General features: G+C 45.0%; 1 protein-coding gene across 1 annotated transcript; it reads right to left on the bottom strand.

Annotated features, from left to right (window-relative positions):
- Nucleotides 1-1,059: 1,059 nt before the first annotated feature.
- PPP1CC (protein phosphatase 1 catalytic subunit gamma) lies at nt 1,060-18,838 on the bottom strand. Its single transcript, XM_044775881.2, has 8 exons — nt 18,536-18,838; nt 10,091-10,222; nt 8,931-9,161; nt 4,692-4,796; nt 3,416-3,639; nt 3,073-3,207; nt 2,266-2,326; nt 1,060-1,359 (listed from the first exon to the last, which is right to left on the bottom strand). Exons 1-8 carry the CDS (start codon nt 18,588-18,590, stop codon nt 1,289-1,291), a joined length of 1,014 nt encoding a protein of 337 aa, XP_044631816.1. The 5' UTR covers nt 18,591-18,838; the 3' UTR covers nt 1,060-1,288.
- Nucleotides 18,839-19,638: the final 800 nt, after the last annotated feature.

Here is a 19,638-nt window from a genome sequence, read left to right on the forward strand (position 1 = left end):
AAAACCAGCCTGATTTTGTTCTCTACCTGACTAATACTATGCCCACGTTCTTTCTGAAAGAACTTTGAGCTGGATACCGCACTCCACCCTCTAGAACCCAAGTAGAGTGGCCCGACTTTACAACTTTATAGGATTTTGAAATCCTAGAAGTGACACTCCTGTTAACATCCAGGGCACAGATGAAAGCCACGTGAAACCTGCCTCTGACACAATCCATTAACGATCATCTTTTTCTTCCTGCAGTCGGAGAGGTCTCCGAGAATCCGACAGGGAAGTAAAACAATACAAATTTGGATTTGTGACAAAATGCTCAGGAAGGCGCCAGAGGTCCCGAGGTGCACCCCCTCACTGAGAGAGGAGCACACCAGGGGTGAGAGACGCGGCCAAGGCCTCGGGACCATGCTTGTTAGCACAGGGGGGCCAGACCAGAGTTCCTGGCTTCTGCCTCCACATGCCACTGCCAGGGCCAACGGCTTCTCACTAGGCGGTCCTCTCCCAACTCCCGAAGGGAAACCAGTTTTTGATGGAAGAAAGTGCTTTTCAAATGACATGCTCTTCACCCACTTTTCATGTACTTTGAGAAATTAATACGCACTCCACACACTTGTAACAAGTGTAGTAAGACACAACAGTGTGTTCCATACAAATTAGGGAAGGGACAGGAGAGCAAAGAACTGTGAATGAAGACAGCGGTGGTTCAGCCAGAATAATAAAGCAGCTCTTGAATGTTACCGCCAAGTTCAACTGAACCCAGACAAAAAGAAAACGATGGATACAGATGATGTCACAGCTCACTCAAGTCCCACAGCTCCCCACAGAGCAGGGGAAGAGAGTCCAAGCTTACCACTCTACCCCAGACACTTGGTTACATCCAGGTTGGAGCTCAAACAACATCTGCATCCATATTACACGCCACCTTCGGAAAACAGATTATTTGAAGGAAGACAAATCCAAATTGAAACTGTGTGGTTTCCAGAGCCATTTATTCATTAATATCTCCTCACTATGCCATGAACAGTTCTCCTGTGCGTATGTGTGGATAAAGAGACACCGAGAGGATTTAACAAGTTCGTCATTTAATAAGTCTGAATTCATTTTCACCACATGGTATTGTACACGGTCATCTGCTGAAAACAGATTTCTTTTTAACAGATCTTAGTTTAAAAAAGTCATAGATACTGTGAGCTCTGTATAAACTGGTGGATAGTAAGTTAGTTCCTTTGTTTTGACTTATAAGCCTCAACTTCACCGCAGAATAAAGAATGTAGGCCAAAGAAAGCACAATCGGTCACTCGTATAGAACAGTATTGTTTCTATAATTTGAAGCTTTCTGAATGGTCGAGTTCAGGCCTGATGTAACTGTAAAAAGATTACTTAATGAATAGACTATATGGAAATTGTACAAAATGTTATTAACTTTAACCATTAATAGCTTAAACAGCACTATGTTACTAACTGCTATTCAAAATCAAAAAAACCTGTTTTTGATTCCCCAAGAAGGCGGCCTGCGTACATAACCACGCCACTTCGTACTTAGGAGCGTGTCAATACATACTTCAACAGAAACTTTGGCTTTAGGAAAAGAGTCACAAACATTTAAAATAATGGCTTTAATTGTCATTTTTAGTATACAGTAGGGGAAAGTGTGCTTTAATTAAATATACATCATACCAGTGATGCTGGCAAGGTTGGAAGTTACTCCTAATGTTGAGAGCTATAAAAAACTAGTTTGTACATGACAAGACAATGCGAGAAAAAGAGCAATCCCTTTGAAACAAAATTTAAAAATAAAAAAAATATGTTCACAGTGGTTTGTATCAACAGTATGCATTTTCTGACAGTAACATGTACAGATTGAGCACCCTAGGGCTCTCTTTATATCCTAAAGAAAACGAGCATTTACATTATTCATGGGTTGAGGTGAATTAAAAAAAGATCAATTATACACTTACCCCTTAGACAGGATAAACTGTCCTAGGGTGTACAGCTTTAACACCATCATTAAAGTTGTTTGCAAAAAGGAACAGAGAATTAAAAAACAAATATTTTTTCTTGGGAGTGGAGAGTCTTTCATTTGCTGTTATAACCAGCAAATCCCATTCATTAAGTCAAAAATGGAAGGGGGGCCGCAGAAACACACTATTTGAGCAAGCTGACCAATACACATGACAGTTTTAAAAATGAAGGTTATACACTATATGTTACAAGTCCCAACCAGGCAGTGTCAAAAGGACATCTATTTCTTTGCTTGCTTTGTGATCATACCCCTTGGAGGTGTTACAGGTCTCGTGGCATTTGGCTTCTTTTTCTCCGCAGGCTTTAAAATCTGCAAAGATTCAAAAGAGAGTGCATTTTAGGAAATATACTCAACCCATAATCTTCAGATTCTTTAAATCCTCTCTCAATCTCTGGGGGCTGTAAGTTCTCCCCAATAATTGGCAAAAAAAAAAAAAAAAAAAAAATGTTTTAATTCATGTATCTGAAGACTGCCACGGGGCTTCAGTGGCTTTACATTTCTGATTGGGCCAGCACGAGGTTGTACAAGTTTAATCACAATAAGTGAGTGAGAAAAAGACTGAGGCAGACTTCAGGCGTAAACGATGCTTTTGTGCTGAGTGAAGACCAAAGGACGTCACGGTGAGTCAAAAGAGATTCTGCAGAAACTGGACTGGAGACGGCGGTGGGAGAAGGGTCAGCACAAAGCACAGCCGGCACGTGGCGGGCAGTCCTACTCTCCCAAGCAAGTGGTGATTTCACTTCAGCTCAACACTACAGCAACACCGTAGTCTTAGATTTACAGTAAAGAGGCCATAAGGCATAAGGAGCCAATCAATTATTTTTACCTATTTAAACAATGCAAACATAGTTAGATTAAACACTGGGGCAAAGGGTCTATGATAACTTTTTCCTTTAAAAGGGGTCCACTCATTACTGAACTAGGACAAATACTTCTTAAGGGAAAATAAAAATTTAGTCTACACCACATAAATGAACAGTAGGCAGAAAGGAGTAATTTTTTTCTTGGTAAAATACAGACATAATAAAAAGAAACAACACTGAAGACATCCTTACCTGAAAAGAACACATTAGCGTTTCGTCCACACTCATCATGGCACCTGCATTGTCAAACTCGCCACAATAATTGGGTGCAGAAAACAGAGTGACCAACTGCCTCTTTGCAAAAAATTCGTATCCATCTTCAACCACCTTGGAGAGAAAATGTTTTCAGTATAAGTAGGTGCAAATTGTAGGTGAGTAAAACCACTCTTCAGTTTCCCGTTGAGCCTGATATCCTGTAGGTCATTTCCAGAGCCATTTTGTATAAATAAGCAATACCTACCCACCAAAATCAACAAGGAGAATCTGTGCTCACACACATGCTCTTAAGTGTACATGTAAAATTCAAAATCAATACCTGATGGGCTCTACATATAAGATCCAAATCATGCTTATGGAGAAATTTTGCAACCACTTCTGCACCAAATGTGAAGGACACTCCTCTGTCATTTTCACCCCAGCCTAAGACATCTTTATCGGGGTCAGACCACAAAAGATCACAAAGAAGACCTTGATCTGGTACATCAGTTGGTCGCATAATTCGCCGAATCTGCTCCATAGATTGAAGATCTGGTGATAAACCTATTAAATGAGAAAAAAATTACAGAAAACAGATTTAAAAAGGACGTTAGCACCTTAACAGTTCCATTTGTCTATAGAGAATGACTGTAACACAAAAGCTTAAATTAAGCTGATGGCTATGTTTTCTTATTTAGCTTCAGTTAAAAACCAAGACACTCAACTGAATAAGCCCTGGAAATTGTTGTATGAACTAATTTGTAGGGCACGGTATATGGCAACAGCTACCTCAACATACAGAGCCCTGTTAAAATTAAAATCCAGGGACTTCAAAACTACACCCCTACTCCCTTCAGTGCCGCCTCAGTTGATGAGAACAAGGAACAAAATACACTTCAGATCTCACTGCTGACCACCCGCAATGACTGAGCACAGAGGACGCAGACGCTCAGGGGCAATGCAGCTTTGGAGGAAACTTGTGCCGTCCAAGGACTATCAGATCTATCAGACCAGCTCAGATGTAGCTGACTCTCACCTGAGTTTAAAATCCCATGCCCAACTCTACCAAAACCAGTTTAAGGATAGGAGGCCAGGGATAATGGATTTACTAAAATAAAAAGTGTGCTGGCTCTTTGAGGGCTAATTTCTGACCACAGATAAAAAGAAATCATCTTCGCAATTACTATTTTCATTACATTATACAAAGCACAACCACTGAGCAAAGCAAAGCCGCTTTTAAAATCCAAGTCAGAAAAACTTCTGAAAGGAGAGGATCAAAAACAGACCAAAAGAAAGTCTATTCCCATTTTCAGTATTCTGGAGGATCTATGATACAGCCTATTAATTGCTATTCACTTTATGTTTAAAAATACTTTCTGCTCTATTTTCAAATCAAACTGTTACAGAGCCTAGAATTTCCTGTGACAAATCAATTGCTTACGTCAGACTTCTATCCAAATGAGCCTGGATGCGCCAGAGTGGACCCGTGATGGATCACATCGACAACGGAGATTTACCTGACAGACGGACTCATTCCAATGACAGCTCACAAATATCAAAGTGTACACCTTCAGAAGAGCTCAAAATCTATTTGGAACTAACATCAGCCCACATACCTCCATGACAGCAGAATATTTTCTCATCTACGATGGCTGCTATCGGTAAACAGTTAAAGCAGTCTGTGAAAGTTTTCCATAGTTTAATGTTATATCTTCTTTTACCTGTGGAAATTTTAGGATGGTTAAAGAGACTGGCTCCTGTAGGTTCATTCTCTCAGGACAACTGTCCCCAAAGCAATGTTCTGATCATCCTTTAAGTAAACGAGAACTATGCTTTTATTAAAAATCTCCTGGAGGGGGTTTAGGAGAATTAAGATATATATAATACTTGGAGATGTCTAATCTGTAAGCACAATTTACATTTTCACATGAAATATTTAATAATTCCATAGAAGTTTGAAATCAGAATTCCAGACACAATGATTAAGGATTAACCATAAAACCCCAACAATTATGGGGTAGCCCCAGCTGTGAAATCTAGTCTGTTTTGTCCAGTCTCAACCCACAGGTAGTTCCTACTTCTAAAGGCAATTTCTGAACAACTTATACACGTGCCATAACCATCTTCCTTCCGAGGAAGGCTCTACGAGTGAAGACCCACCCCATCTCCCACCACCCTCCATAACCTACTGGTACCAGATAATCCCCAGCTTCTAATACTGCAGCAGGAAGCACGACCGGGGGAACACAGCTGCTTACTCCAGGCACTGCGGGACATCTGTTCCCGACACTGCACGGGTGCTCCCCATAGGAACGCTCTTATAGGGTGGTTATGTTCCCATGAGCAGCCCACGCGTTCCATGCATGTTCTGGCCTAAGAGTGTGATTCGGACAGAAGCACGCCTTTAAGGCACTGTTTCCAGAGGAAAATTACGTTTTGAGTTAAAAACCTACTCGGAAACCTAAGAAGTACAATTGTGTCTGCAGTGGTGAGGACAGCCCAATTGTTGGGATGCCTCTGTCTCCCGTACCCTCCACACTAGAAAAAAACCAAAGGTCAAAGCAATCTTTATTCATATACCAAGAGTTTGCCGTCGGTCTCTTTTCTTACGCTGGGGACAAAGAAAGGTTTGGAGCTGTACCTCTTCCTTCGGTCAGAGACCGGACCACGCAGCAGGCTTCCTGAACTACACCTTCCGCCCACCGCTGCTCAAGTCGGGCAGGGAGCTGAGCACAGGCTTGAAACAGAATGCAGAGGAGGACTACTGCCTCTTCTAAGAGTTTACCTTTCTACCTGCCTGCGTGTAACTCTCACCACGGCTCACCCTGTTTTCTATTTCTTTGAAGGCCACTAATTCCCTCTGTCCTGTATGTTCCTTCACTGGAGGGTTCTGGAAGCTTAAGAGAACTCCTTTCTAGGAAAAGCTGAAGAGGACCTTGTGCACAATCACCATGTCCAATTTCCAATGCTGACAGTAACAATACAAGAACGGGGCTGGGCTGGGTTCTCACCCCCACCTACAGAGTGATGTGGTGCCTGGTTCACCCAACGGCTTGGCTCCCCTGGAGTTTCCCTTTGCTCATAGGCTGCATTTGCTGCAGCCAATGAATCCTCTTCCTTCTTGAAGTGGCTTCGCACCTTGATGCCACGCAATCCAGTTTCTCTTGCAGACTCCTCTGCTGTTTGTTGGCTCCTCCATCAAAAATCAGGATACTTCCTCCTGCTGTCTCTGAGCATTTTAACTAAGTCCTGGGCCCCTGCTTTCTCTTCTCTCTACACTCCCTCCCTAAGGCTACTTCAGACCACCAGGAACCCCTGGCTTGGATAATCACCAAGGTCTCCTCAAGCTTCCTGGGATGCTGGGCCAGAACCCCTAATGCAGTTTCCTATTACTACAGATCAGATAGCTCTGGCATCAGAAAAGGTAACACACATTCACATTTCATCCACCAACAGACATCTCAGCCTTTCCAGGAGTGCAGTCACAAAGCTGACTCAGAGACAACAGGAGGAAGAATCCTGATTTTTGATGGAGATTAGCCCTGAGCTAATATCTGCTGCCAACCCTCCTCTTTTTGCTGAGGAAGACTGGCCCTGAGCTAACATCCATGCCCGTCTTCCTCTACTTTATATGTGGGACGCCTACCACAGCATGGCTTGTCAAGCGGTGCCATGTCCACACCCAGGATCTGAACCGGTGAACCCCAGGCTGCTGAGGTGGAACGTACGAACTTAACCACTGCACCACCGGGCCGGCCTGATTATCATCTTTTAAAAAAAAAAAAAAAGTCTGCAAACCATCAACTGAAAGCTACCTATCAAGGACACTTTCATGCCCAGGACTACTCTTGGCAAATTATACCTGCCTGAGAGGAGAGGAGGAAGCTTGAGTACAAGGTCAATAAACGAGTCTTGGTGACCAAACAAGAGCCAAAACTGACACCAACCAATGCCGACCACCTACATCATTTTTAAAGGCCTCTGTGTTAAATACAAACTCAAAATGATGTGGCTAATATCCTCATACTAGGATAGATGTCACAACAAAGAGATAATCTGCATTTGAACTTCATCCTCGAAAACATCAAAGTGAGCTAACAGCTGTGCAAAAAGAGCACTTTATTTTTTTAAATTTTTCGATCCAAACCGGTGAACCCTGGGCTGCCAAAGCGGAATGTGCAGAACATGCGAACTTAACTGCTGTGCCACTGGGCTGGCCAGCCCCGGAACCCTTTCTTACCATTTAAAAAGCAGCACCTGTAACAAATATTCACAACACAATGTTCTAACTCCCTGCCTCTCACTTCACTCCCGAAAGAGAAGTAACTGCCTTACTAGGACTTCTCTGATAACTCACTGCCAACAGCAAGGAGCTTTCTTGCCAAAGATTCAGTTGTCCCAGTCAGTTCGGAACTCAGAGGACTCTTCTCCCACCTCATCTTATCTGCTGGGTCTCAAGGCCACGGATGGGCTAGCACTCACTGGGGGAGAGGGCGGGGCAGGAGGAGGAGGGCTAAGCCCGTGAATGCAGTGCACTTCTAACAAATGAGCTTGTGGAACAGCCTATGTGAAACTGGGATGGGAAACGCCACACCCAAGAGACCAAGGTTATCACGACATACAGTCTGCAGCTCGGCCGGTGACAGTGCTTCACCAGTCTCGGTACAATCACACTGACAAGCGCCAGTAACTCAAATTCCTCACCACCCGTCTCTTCCCAGCCTGAACCCTCTCTCCCAGCAGAAATGATGGCACAAAAGGACAGTGGAGGTAAGGGTTCAAAACATTTTTTTTTTTAACTTTTTAATTATGTAAACAGCAACAATAAAAAACTCCACCCAAACTGATTATTTTCAAGGCTTTAAGAATCTTGTTTCAGGGCGGGCCCCGTGGCCAAGTGGTTAAGTTTGCGCACTCTGCTGCGGCAGCCCAGGGTTTCACCAGCTCAGATCCTGGGTGCGGACATGGCACCGCTCATCATGCTGTGTTGAGGCGGTGGGCATCCCACATGCCACAACTAGAGGGACCCACAACTAAAAATACACAACTATGTACCGGGGGGCTTTGGGGAGAAAAAGGAAAAATAACATCTTACAAAAAAGAATATTGTTTCTGTCAATTATGAACTCAAAGTGGATGTTCAACTAAATAATCTAAAATGGGTCATAAAATGTCTAAAATATTATACAAATAAGAAAGAATTTTAAAACAAATTTGCTTTCTCTTTTCTACACATTTTAGGATAGTAACTGCCATTTTTCCTGGGTGCAGATGTGCTAGAAGGAAAAAAACTATATCACAAATTTCAAAAAGTAACTATTTGTATATTGCAAGATTTCATTTCTATGAAATATCTAGAAAAGGCAAATCTACAGAGACAGAGAGATTAGCGTCTGCCTAGAACTGTGGTGACGGTTGCACAACTCTATAAATTTACTAAAAAATCACTGAATTGTATACTTAAAATAGACGAATCTTATGGATTGAAAGTATATCTCAATAAAGTTGTTAAAAATAAACTATTTGGACAGGTTCTCAGATCATACTAAGAATTAAGTTACTGATGGATATTCACAACAGTTACCTTCAGAAACCACCACTGTTGTCATTCCTTCCTAATCTACTCCCCAAGTCATAAAGCGTCCAGGGCATGATTACACTGCGGGGGCAATGTAATTCTTCTACCCCGAGAAAGAAAACACTAAAATAAAAACAAGTCAATGAAACAGACACATGAGATGATAACAGTGCATCGAAACTCTCACAAAGCCTAACAGGAAAAGTGTGTGACAGTTCTGTCTGTGACCAACTACCCCAATTTAAGTAACTCCTCCTCAGACGAACAGAGTACTTACATTCATCATAAAATCCATAAATTCTATTGATGCTGGCACATTCATGGTTGCCTCTGAGAAGAAAAAAATTCTCAGGATATTTGATTTTGTAAGCCAGTAAGAGGCAGATAGTCTCCAACGACTGCTTCCCCCTGTCCACATAGTCCCCAAGAAACAGGTAGTTGCTCTCTGGCGGGAAACCACCGTACTCGAAAAGTCGAAGCAAATCATAGTATTGCCCATGGATATCACCTAGAAGCAAGAATTTCTGTTAGACAGCGTCTTCATATTTTTAGTTCAATTCACGAACAAAGCTTTGGAAAGACATTCTTTAAACATTCATTGCACAATGGCATTGACTTCTAATCACGAGAATTAAATGTGACAGCTAACACATTTTCAATCTTGTATCATATTTAGTTCAATGGAGCTTAACACAACTTTTCAGTGTATGTGTTTGTCCAGAATCTCACACAAAATTCAACTAATTAAGAATTTATTTTGTGGAAAGGATTACTGCCTAGGCAGGCCTTCTTGCCCAGTAACATGGTTTTCCCTTCGAGGTCGGCTGATCAGCACCAGATCTCCGAGAGCCCGGTCTCCGGGCACCGTGTTAGGGCCCTGGCCCCGCGGGAACAAAGGTGCACACGCCACACCCACTAACCAGCAGGCTTTCAACTCCTCCCTGCCAGATAACGCCAGAGCGTCTGACTTTAAACACGCACACGTGCTTTGTCAAGGCAGTCAAATGTCTGGTAGACAACGTTTAGTTTGTTTTTATACAGACTATCTGCATCTATCTATCGTTCCCACAGGAGAACTACAGAAAGGCAGCAAGGAAGTTGGCAACACTAAGTGACCAGTGTTGCTTTAAGCTCAAATCTAATTCCCACATATTCACATAGTTCAGACCTTTTCCCAGCTCTCCACTTGATTTCATTTCTTTCCTTTCTTCTGAAATGTTTATATTCCTTTAGTGAAATAATTTTTAGAAAATCTGAAGCACATCTAAGTAAACTAAGCGCATCAGAGGGATTCACTCTAAAGCTGCATTTAACTTTAAGTAGTTCCAGGTTGTTCATAAACAATAAACGATTCTGCCGGCTGACACCAGGGCATCGACGGATCTTCGCCTCAGTTAATGGCGGAACCAAAGACGACTGGCAGTGTGCCAAACATACCACATATTTTGAGTGGCGCTTCCAGTTCTAGCAGGATAGGCTGACTGAGAAAGATCTCTCGAGACTTTAAGCACAGTCCTCTGATTTCATTCTCCTGGAGCTGGACATTCTTACCAGGCTTGGACCCCCTCACTGTAGGGGAGAAAACCTCCAATTAGTGAAACGAAGTCAAAATACAATTTAACACAAAAATGAAAAATATCTGAAAAGATACAAGTTTTGATTAAAGAGGGGGCAAAAACATAGTTTAACTAGCTTTCTGCCTGGCTTTATTTTCAGGACACTTAGCAAGAACATGATTTTAATGCCTAATTCGAATCTTAAAACCCTAGAGAGGATTTCAGAGATTATGTAGCTGCACATCCTCTGTACGGAGTGAAGACTTCTTCACAGTATCCCCAACACGCGGCCGTCCTCCCTGCGGAGGAGTACTAACTGTCAGGGGGTCTTCCTTTTACACCTCGCTGAAATCAGACTCCCCACGGCACAGCTCAAGGCCTGTTCTTCACCCAAGCCACCCAACGGGCCTGTTCGTCCGCAGCCTGACCACCAGGCCAGCTCTTTTTGCCTCCTGTCTTGTCTTCTCTTCTCCATCCTTACAAATGAATTACTACCTGTACGGCAGGAGATTTTGTTACAGAATCGGCTCTAAGACCCCTTGTTTTAAAATGTGAGATTAGAAATGCTCAGAACCCTCCCTCCGCGGTGTTTTTCAGAGCACATGGGTATCTCCCTCAAGAGCCTCAACACTGTAGGCTCGTTCTACATATTTTGCTGTGCAATTTCCGACGCTGCACTTTGAATACAACCATGCCTGTACAGGGCAAAGGATGTCAGCATGTGCTGTAAGAAGTATTTCCTAGTAGTGTGAACAGCTAAAAAGTAAAAAAAGAAAAGGGAGAAAGAAAGCGCGGCACAGGCCCAGGCGTTCTCAACTCCCAAGAGCCCGCACCAGAGCACCGTGAGCACCACCACTGTCGAGGCGAGGCGCGGAGACGTCCTCCGGCCCTGCAACAGCTCAGCGATCAGCAGGTAGGAAGGAGCAGGAAATGAAATTTTCTGTTTAGATTCCAGTTGTAACCGATTAGACAGTCATTAAATACAGATTAAATAGCACTGAACTGCTAAATGTACCTTAATTTTGCAGTTATGAAGTGGCCTGCTTGCTGGCAGGGTCTGGTTAAACAGGGGGACTGATTATCCTCAACTTGCAATCAAAGTCTTAATACTTGTTTTGTACAAAAGACTATGAAAGCAGTTATTACTTGAACTAAAACTGAAGCAAAACTCAGGAGCAGACTCGACACAGAGCACAAGGCTGCACCTTCCCACGACGAAACCCGACACAAAGAGATTCAGCGTCGGCAAGGCCACAAAAGCCACCAGGCTGAAGCAATAGTGCCAAGTCAAAGTTTCTCAGTTTTGGAAGCTTTGTTTGTATTCCAATTACAAAATCACCTGGCCTAACAGCGGAATAAAAGCAATAGGTTTAACTGGTTTGTATCTAGCTTTGTTCCGTCAATATCTAAGTAACATTACAGAGTAACAGAAATTACAAATAAAAAACCTATGTCTGATGTGAATTTTTTTCCATTAAAAAGGGCTGTGTCTAAATTTGAGAAACAGTGTCCCAGGCAAAGCCATCCTTCAGCCTAAATAGCCACTGGAACCCTGAATTCTCTGAAGAAACACATTTTGAGCAGAAATGGAACACTGTGTAGAAGGGTATTATTTTTTTCAATGAAAGACAGTAACCAAGAAAGGATGACAAGAGGAAAGGGTCAACTCCTGAAGCACACAACGAAGAGAAAATGTTAAGGGACAGCGCTGGACTGGGGGCCAGGAGCCCTAAGTTTCTGCACTGGTTCTATAGCCTTGGGCAATCACTACTTTGGACCCCAAAATATGTAACTGAACTAAATGACTGCCAGTCTCCTTCTGATCAAAATATAATGAAAAGAGAAGCAATTAAAGGGAAAGTACAATGAGGGAAGATACGAAATGGACGCATATATAACACAACTGCCACTGAGCAACATGAAAATCATCTGGAAAAATGATTCTTCCAGAAGAACCACTGTAACTTTTTTCTCTCTAGACCCACACACAGCAGAGACACACTCCTGGTGGAAAGACGGCAGGGTGCCTGCTTCAAAGGCCCGAAGATCCCAATCATTAGTGATTTTACCACAAGTCAGCCAGAGCTTGGGCACACTGCCCAGCAGGAAACTGCTTATTGGCAAAGAGGGGACTCCTAGAAGCTTCTGGTTTCAACCTGAATCTTTTCCAGCAAAGCCCCACATTTATGAATGAACAGCCCACTAGAGTAACTGGCTCACACCTACATGGAACGAAGGCTACACTTTCTATGTGAATGCGATCAAATTAAGTCAATACATCAGATTAAATCGATGCTGCTAAATAAATCTTACCGGTTTTGGAGGCTTCCTACCACCTTCAGATCCGGTTTACAGTAGTTTTAGTTCTCTTACTCTGTTTCTCTGTTTGTCCTCTGGGTGGGAGTGTACAGAGACCAGGAAGAAGCAATATTACTAACAATTTAAAAGTTATTCTTAACGTGGAATGAGTTTTTCCAGAACAAATCAAGATTTATTTTATGTTTGAAGATGAGTGCTCACTAAAAACTACCAACATGATCCCGAAGCTTCTCAAATTCCCTACAATTAGCTCAAGAAGTAAAATTATAAAAATAGAAACTCTGCCAAACCACGTTCTACCAACTGGCAACTACCCGCTCACCCTTCAGAACGGCTTGCTGTTGCCTCACCCTGGTGAGCCTCTCCCCTCACAAGGCTGCCTCACGCTTTCTGAACCGTCTCAACACCAGGCCACTATCCAGCACACTCCGAACCTCGCATTATGACTGCAGGTTCTGATTCCACCTATTCATCTGGAACCCCCGGGAGAAGGCAAACCCCAGGACCACACCACTTGCCCTGCAGTGTACATGCTGGGGCCAGTGTATGGCAGATGCTCAAAATTTTGTGCATGAAGGAAGTCTGGATAAATCTCTTAAGTACCACCGACTTGTGGCATTAGAATTAAACATGAATTCCAGACCATATACTTCTGATAACCAAAAAACGGCTTCTCTGCTTTAAAATTACAGAGCAATAATGTTATCTTCCTATCATGCTTTACTAGAATATATTTCTAGTTGTGAAAATTTAGGATTACTCTTAAATTTTGAGTTGAAGATAACTGGTCTAACAGGTAGAAGACAAAGATTTCAAAATGGGTTTCGGCAGCCCAAGTGAACATCGCATATATTTCTTAAAATGTCTACATCAACCAATAGCATAAAACCCTATGGCACTATTTCCAATGTCCATCAAATGGAATGATGTATTAGTTGTGGCTAACACTTACTGAGCACTTCCCACGTGGTAGGGACCGCGCTAAGGCGCTTTACACTGCCACTTAATCCTCACAACCACCCTACAAGTCAGGCACTGTCACTTCTCTCCTCCAATGCAGGCCAGCAGAGGTTCAGCGACTGGGTCCAAGGGTGTACGAGCCTGTAGGGAGGACGGCAGGCCCCAACTGCCTCGAGGCCTAGCGGTGCTCCCACCATGCCACCCTCCCAATTAAGAATTTGTTCTTCACTAAACCTCCAAACCAAAGGAGTTTTTACAGGACAAACTAGTGAAGCCCCAATACACAGTCACTGCTCCCCAAGAAAAATTTGATATGGGATATAAAATCATAATCTATCCTCGCAAATGGGAAACATTAAATAAAAACCAGATTATGCAATCTAGTAAGACTATTAATACTTATTGTTCATGCTTCAAACAGTCGACCAACAGGTGTTGGGCACCTATTCAATGCCAGAGCCTGTGCTGGATGCTGGGGACACCCTGGCAACAGGCTAGACAAGAACCCTGTCGTTTTTTTCGAGACGCTTACATTCTAGTGGAGGACACAGAAAATAAGACAAACTAGGTAGCTGCAGACTGTTATAAATGTGGAATCAGAAGAACTCTCTCTCCACAAGGATTATAAAACTAAACACTCACCTTAAGGATAACATCTTCAATACCATTAAAAAGACAAAGGCTTGGCTATCTCTATGTTATGGCTATTAGCTACAAAGAAAAACTCAAACAGTAGTTTTGCTCGATAAACATCAGTGACTACTCACTTCGAGGCTATGTTGAGTGCATGACGGGAGAAACCTACACAAAAAGGAAACTAAGTGGGAATCCAAGGGCTATCACCTCACGATACCCAAGTAGTAGTTCAAACAGTACATAGCAAATTATTTCAACAATTGCCAGTAAAATCCAAAATACTCCAATGAATAAGAATTCCACTCTCCAGATGGAAGGTTTCATGAATCCAGGTGTTAGGCACTGCATGGAATAAAATCGGCAGGCACTGTGCACACATGTTGGTTAGTGATCAATACATTAACGTATTCACCTTAGACCTTCAACATGTGACTTGAGTAAAAGCTTTTCTTTATCTGGCTAGAAAGGCAGATTCAGAAAAAGGCATTATTGCTTTTACCAGCAAAAGGCTGTTCTGTACAAACTTATCTGATCTATGTATCTGGTAAATCACTAACAGGAGCACATGATAAAAATTTCCATGCAATTTTATGGAAAACAAACTGATAAGTACTTGAAATAATAAAAGAATGTTATTGGTAATTATTTGCAATGCCAGCTTTTTCTCACAAGCAACACTAACTTTTCTGACAACTTGGCAACAAGCAAAGCAGAGATGAAAACTATGAAAGGAAATTTAAGACTACTTTGGGATTATTTATGAGGAATAAAAAAGTATTTTTCTTGCCCCTTAATTAAAAGTCCGTAACTGTTGAAAGGTCTTATTAAAGGAAGAGCACACACATACAAAAGCCCCAGCTGAATTATAACGAAGTCTTAAAACCTAAGACTGGGACAACCAGTATAAAAGTAAGTCAACAGAGATTTTGCTGTTTTAAGGTAATCCCATTAAAGTAGGTGGTAATATTCTTATGCCACATCATATTCATTTCAGTGACAGAATCTAGAACTTGATAGTATTTCACAGATTTAGGAAAATAAGACCTCAAATCAAAACAGTGAATATTCGGAACACTGAAACTTTCCCACAAACAACTGAGTTCTTTTCTACAAAAAATACAAGCTACAAAACTGTTATCAAGAATCATTTGGCTTCATTGCCAAGTGGCCAGCAGGAAGACTTCCACTCTGTGACCATCTTAATTGTTTCCACCCCCCGCCCACGCTGACTTTCCTATCTGCTGGCCTTCTGCTTCGGGCATTTAAAGGCAACATCAATTTCTCAAAGCAGACAGCCGGGATATAGCTGCAAAACACCGTCTACAGCCGACTAACCGGCACTGGCACATGCTTTTGCAGAAAAGGTCGTGCATCAACACAGGACTGCAGTTTCAAAGACAAAAGAACCCCCTCACCACCCTCTCCCGCGGACGGCTCCGAACAAGGCCGGGACGCCTCCATTTCCCCAGCCCAGAGGAGGGAAGCTGGCCTCTGCCGGAGGCTCCCCCAAGCACAGCACGAGAACACAGACCGTCCTGCTGCAGCGCCTTCACTGAGGCCCCCGCTCCCGGCAGGTAAGGGGGTGCGTGGGCCCTTCCAGGCTGTGGTCAGGACGGTGCAAGCCGCAGATCCGTCTCCACTCGCAGGAAAGGACGCGGCACACAGCGGACATGCGGAAGGAGGGTAGAGCAGGGGCTCACATCACAGACTTGTCCTTAACTTAGGGAATTAATAACACAACCTTACTGTTAGCCTTTATCAACAAAATGCCCTATGAGAACTGATCCCAAGAAAAGCCTCTAATTGTTAAAATGATCAGATGTGTAAAGAAAAAACAATTGCAGAGCTCTCATTAGGAAAGATTATTTTTGTTTTCCCCGATCAGCATTTTAAGAACTTTTTTCTTTGCCATTATGTTTGTCCTTCATTATCTTCAGAAACTGCTGTCTTTTTAACATTAGAAAATAAACATGTTCCATGTTACACCAAAAAGCTTCAGCTCTTTATTTAGCAGATGGGTTACTTAATTTTAGACTTTCAGAATATCTGAACACTATCTCCAGATGGCCCCTTGACCTCAGAGGACTGAGTCAGGAATCACTCTCTGAGGCGGGGCCGAGGTCATATTTAAATGACCACAGCTGGTCCAGCAGCTCCGCAGAGCCCGGTGCGGGCGGAGGCCGACAATGGCCATCTTCAGGGCAAAGATGCTTCTCGCGAACCAGGGCGTGAGGAAGTGACAACTGCCTGCCCTGCAAGGACAGCGCCAGCCATAGTGCTCTCGAACAGGGTCGCCCACAAAGGAAAACTGCCCCAAGCTGCACTTTCTCCAACAGCGTAGGAATCTCAGACAAAGCCAACAGCTGGCTTATTTTCTCTCCAAACCTCCCAAGTTTTACCCTGCAGTTATTTAAACGTTGAACATTAGTTATCTGAAGGAGTTAACCTGAGGTTTTCTCATCAGCAAGGCAGAGCAGGGATGAAAGTTTTCAAGGCGGATGCAAAGGTGCTGTTTCGTTTAAAGAAAATTACGCAGAGTTTAAGTAGAAAAGCACTGCAAAGCTGTAGTGACTAAAATCTAAACCTTTCTTAAGACTCCTCTTGAGCTGCTTTTTTAGTCCTATTACCGAGCGGCTTCTCAACCAGCTTGTATAGTCCTCCACCTAAAAAGACAGACAATTCTGAGCACGTAAGAACGTCTAACAGGGTCACCTCACCAAACTCACACTCCCTCCATTTTCAGATACACTTAAATCTTAATTAAAATTTTTAGGGAAAAAGGTTTTTGGGGCATTACAGAAATCACAAAGTGTACGATCAACATCTTCTAAGTTGGATGTATATGTATTTCCTCAATGGACCATCTTCAACCATTTCTCTGTCAATTTATGAGAAAAAAAGTTCAAGTATACTGCACAGCTAGCCCATTCCCAAGGCATTAAGATTCAATGCTTTATTAATTTCAGTGAAAAATGAAATACATAAAAAAACCTGGTTTTCAAGTGCAATATAATGTAGAGAAACTATTATAAAGAAACAATGACTGATCTCACTTTTAGATGATCTAAGTTTATCAAGGCAAAATTTTTAACACAACTTCAAAAATATGATTAAAATTAGCAAAATTCGTTATGGGCAACCTGGGACCTTAAGTTAACAACACTCAACCGATTGTAAAATTGTAACGTTTCTAATCCACACAATTTCTGTTTTCCCACCCTCATCTACCCAAACACATCCCCGCACAGATAAGCAGAAGTTCACCTAAAAATTTAAAATGAAACTATTTCACACAAAGTTCCTTCCTTATTGCAAACTCTCTGAATCCGGTTCTGGCCCACCGCTGCCTCATGTAAATCAGAGCTGTCTTCGCTAGCACGAAAAGCGCGCTGTGCTGCTGAGAATAAACGCCCGGGGCTCAACGAGCGACCAGGTTTTCACCCGCAAACGGCAGCTTCATTTCAAGAGCATTTCAGGGGTCCGTTCGGCGGGTTTTCCTTTTCTTTCAAGAAAATACAAAAAGGAAAAAAAAAAACCCGCAGAGATTAAGAAAAGATATTTTCAGGAGTTTCATTTTAACAACTCAATCCAAGACATCTGCAAATTCTAAGGACAGGGCCGCCCCTGCGTTCCAGCAACGCTGGAGGAGGGCCGCGCAGAGGCGGACAGCGGTCCATCCCCGGCCTCCATCCAGCCACCCCGCGCCCCATCCAGGCAGGGCCGCGAGCCCCCCGGAGCCCCGAACGGGCCGTGCGCCCCGCGGAGCCCGACCGCCGCCTCCCGGCCCGCGAGGCACCTGCCGCGGCGCAGGCAGCCCGGCCAGGGCGCACCCTGCGCGCACGGGCCGCACGGACGCGGGCCGGCTCCCGGCCGCCACCAACTGCGTGACCTTGCCCCGGTGCCTGCACCTCTCTGCGTCTGAGTTTCCCCCACTAACAGCAAAAAAGCACCCGCACCCGCCCCGCACGGCTGCAGGGAGAACCGCGTGAAACCCGTGCCAAGCGCTCAACAAGACGCGCCGGCCGCGAGTCTCGTCTCGATTCGGGGTCGCACGCCGGGCGGCGACGGCCAAACTGTCAGCTCGCCGGCTCCTGTCCAGACGCGCGCTCGGAAAGGGCGCGGGGACCTCGGGACAAGGGCGACTTGCAGCGGGCGGCGGGCGCCAACACCCGGCCCCGGCCCCGCGAGGCGGGCAGGAAGCGCCCGGCCGGGCAGCCGCGTCGCCCCCAGACGCTCGCGGAGGACGGGCGCCGCAGGCGGGGAGCGCTCGCCCGGCCCCGGCCCGCCCGGGGCGCACGGCCGGAAACAGGGCGGGGAGCGCAGCCTCCAGCCCGCGGCCGGCGGAGGCGGCTCCGCGTGCGGCGGGCCCCGCTGGCCCCGCTCCCCGCCCCGCGCGCCCGCCGCTCCTCACCTTCCAGCAGCCGTTGGATGATGCTGTCGATGTTGAGTTTATCGATATCCGCCATCGCCTTCCCACCGCAGACCCTCCCGCAGCGGCGCCGCCGCCGGCTCGCGCCCGGGACTCACACCTCCCTTCCCACGCCACGGGCACTGAGGAGGCGGTGGCGGCGGTGGCAGCAGCCGCGGCGGGTCTCCCCCCAGCCGCCCCGCTCCCTGCTTCCTCCTTCTCTCCCCACTGGAACCACGAGAAGAACAAAATGGCCGCCGACTCCTCAGCCAGCCTCGGGCGGCGCACGGATGCGCGCGGGGGAGTGCAGCGGCACGGCCGGGACTTCTTTATGGGCCATAGGGCGCGCGGGAGGGGGCGGGGCCAGGGCGCGCAGGGGGCGGGGCCAGGGCGCGGGAGGGGGCGGAGACGGTTGAGCGGCGCCGCGACCGCGCTCGGGATCCTTCCGCCAAATGGGCCGCGCAAATAGGCCCCCTGGCGGGAGCGTGAGTGGCAAAGTTGCACGCGGGAGTTAGCGATGGGGGAGAAGATGCAGTTGTGAGCTCCGAGGACGGCGGCCTTCGCCGGATACTGCTCACCGGGGCCAGATGTTTGCAGACCTCGCCGTGGGGAAGCCCATTGAGGGAATTCGGGGGTCCTGGAATTTACCTCTTAAGACAAATCTGGGGTGGAGATGGAAAAGGAGGATAATAAAGAGAAGTAGGTTGACTTATTTTGGATTCACATTTGCTGGGACTTGCGGGAAGGGAAAGGTTTATTTGGTTACTAATTTTTTTAAAAGTTCTTTGCCAGATAAGTCAAAATGTTGTTATTCATTCTGAGTGGTGGGAATATGGGTATTTGTAGATATTTTTTGTGCGCTTCTGTAACTTTTACATTTGGAGAAACATTTTTTTTAATTCACCCCCCCATCCCCCCAAATTTCATCCTCCCCATCTTTGGGTTAGCTGTCTTGAACTCGGAAGTTATATAATCATCGGAACGGTTACCCTGATTCCAGCCCAAACAAAGGTGAACGAGCGTGTGCGGCACAGATAAGGGACAATTTGCAGATTTGGCGCGTCGGAGCTCGAGGCCGCAGGAGCCGAGCGGGTTCGCAGGAGCGG

Source organism: Equus asinus, chromosome 8, assembly GCF_041296235.1.
Source record: "Equus asinus isolate D_3611 breed Donkey chromosome 8, EquAss-T2T_v2, whole genome shotgun sequence".
NCBI classification, from domain to species: domain Eukaryota; kingdom Metazoa; phylum Chordata; class Mammalia; order Perissodactyla; family Equidae; genus Equus; species Equus asinus.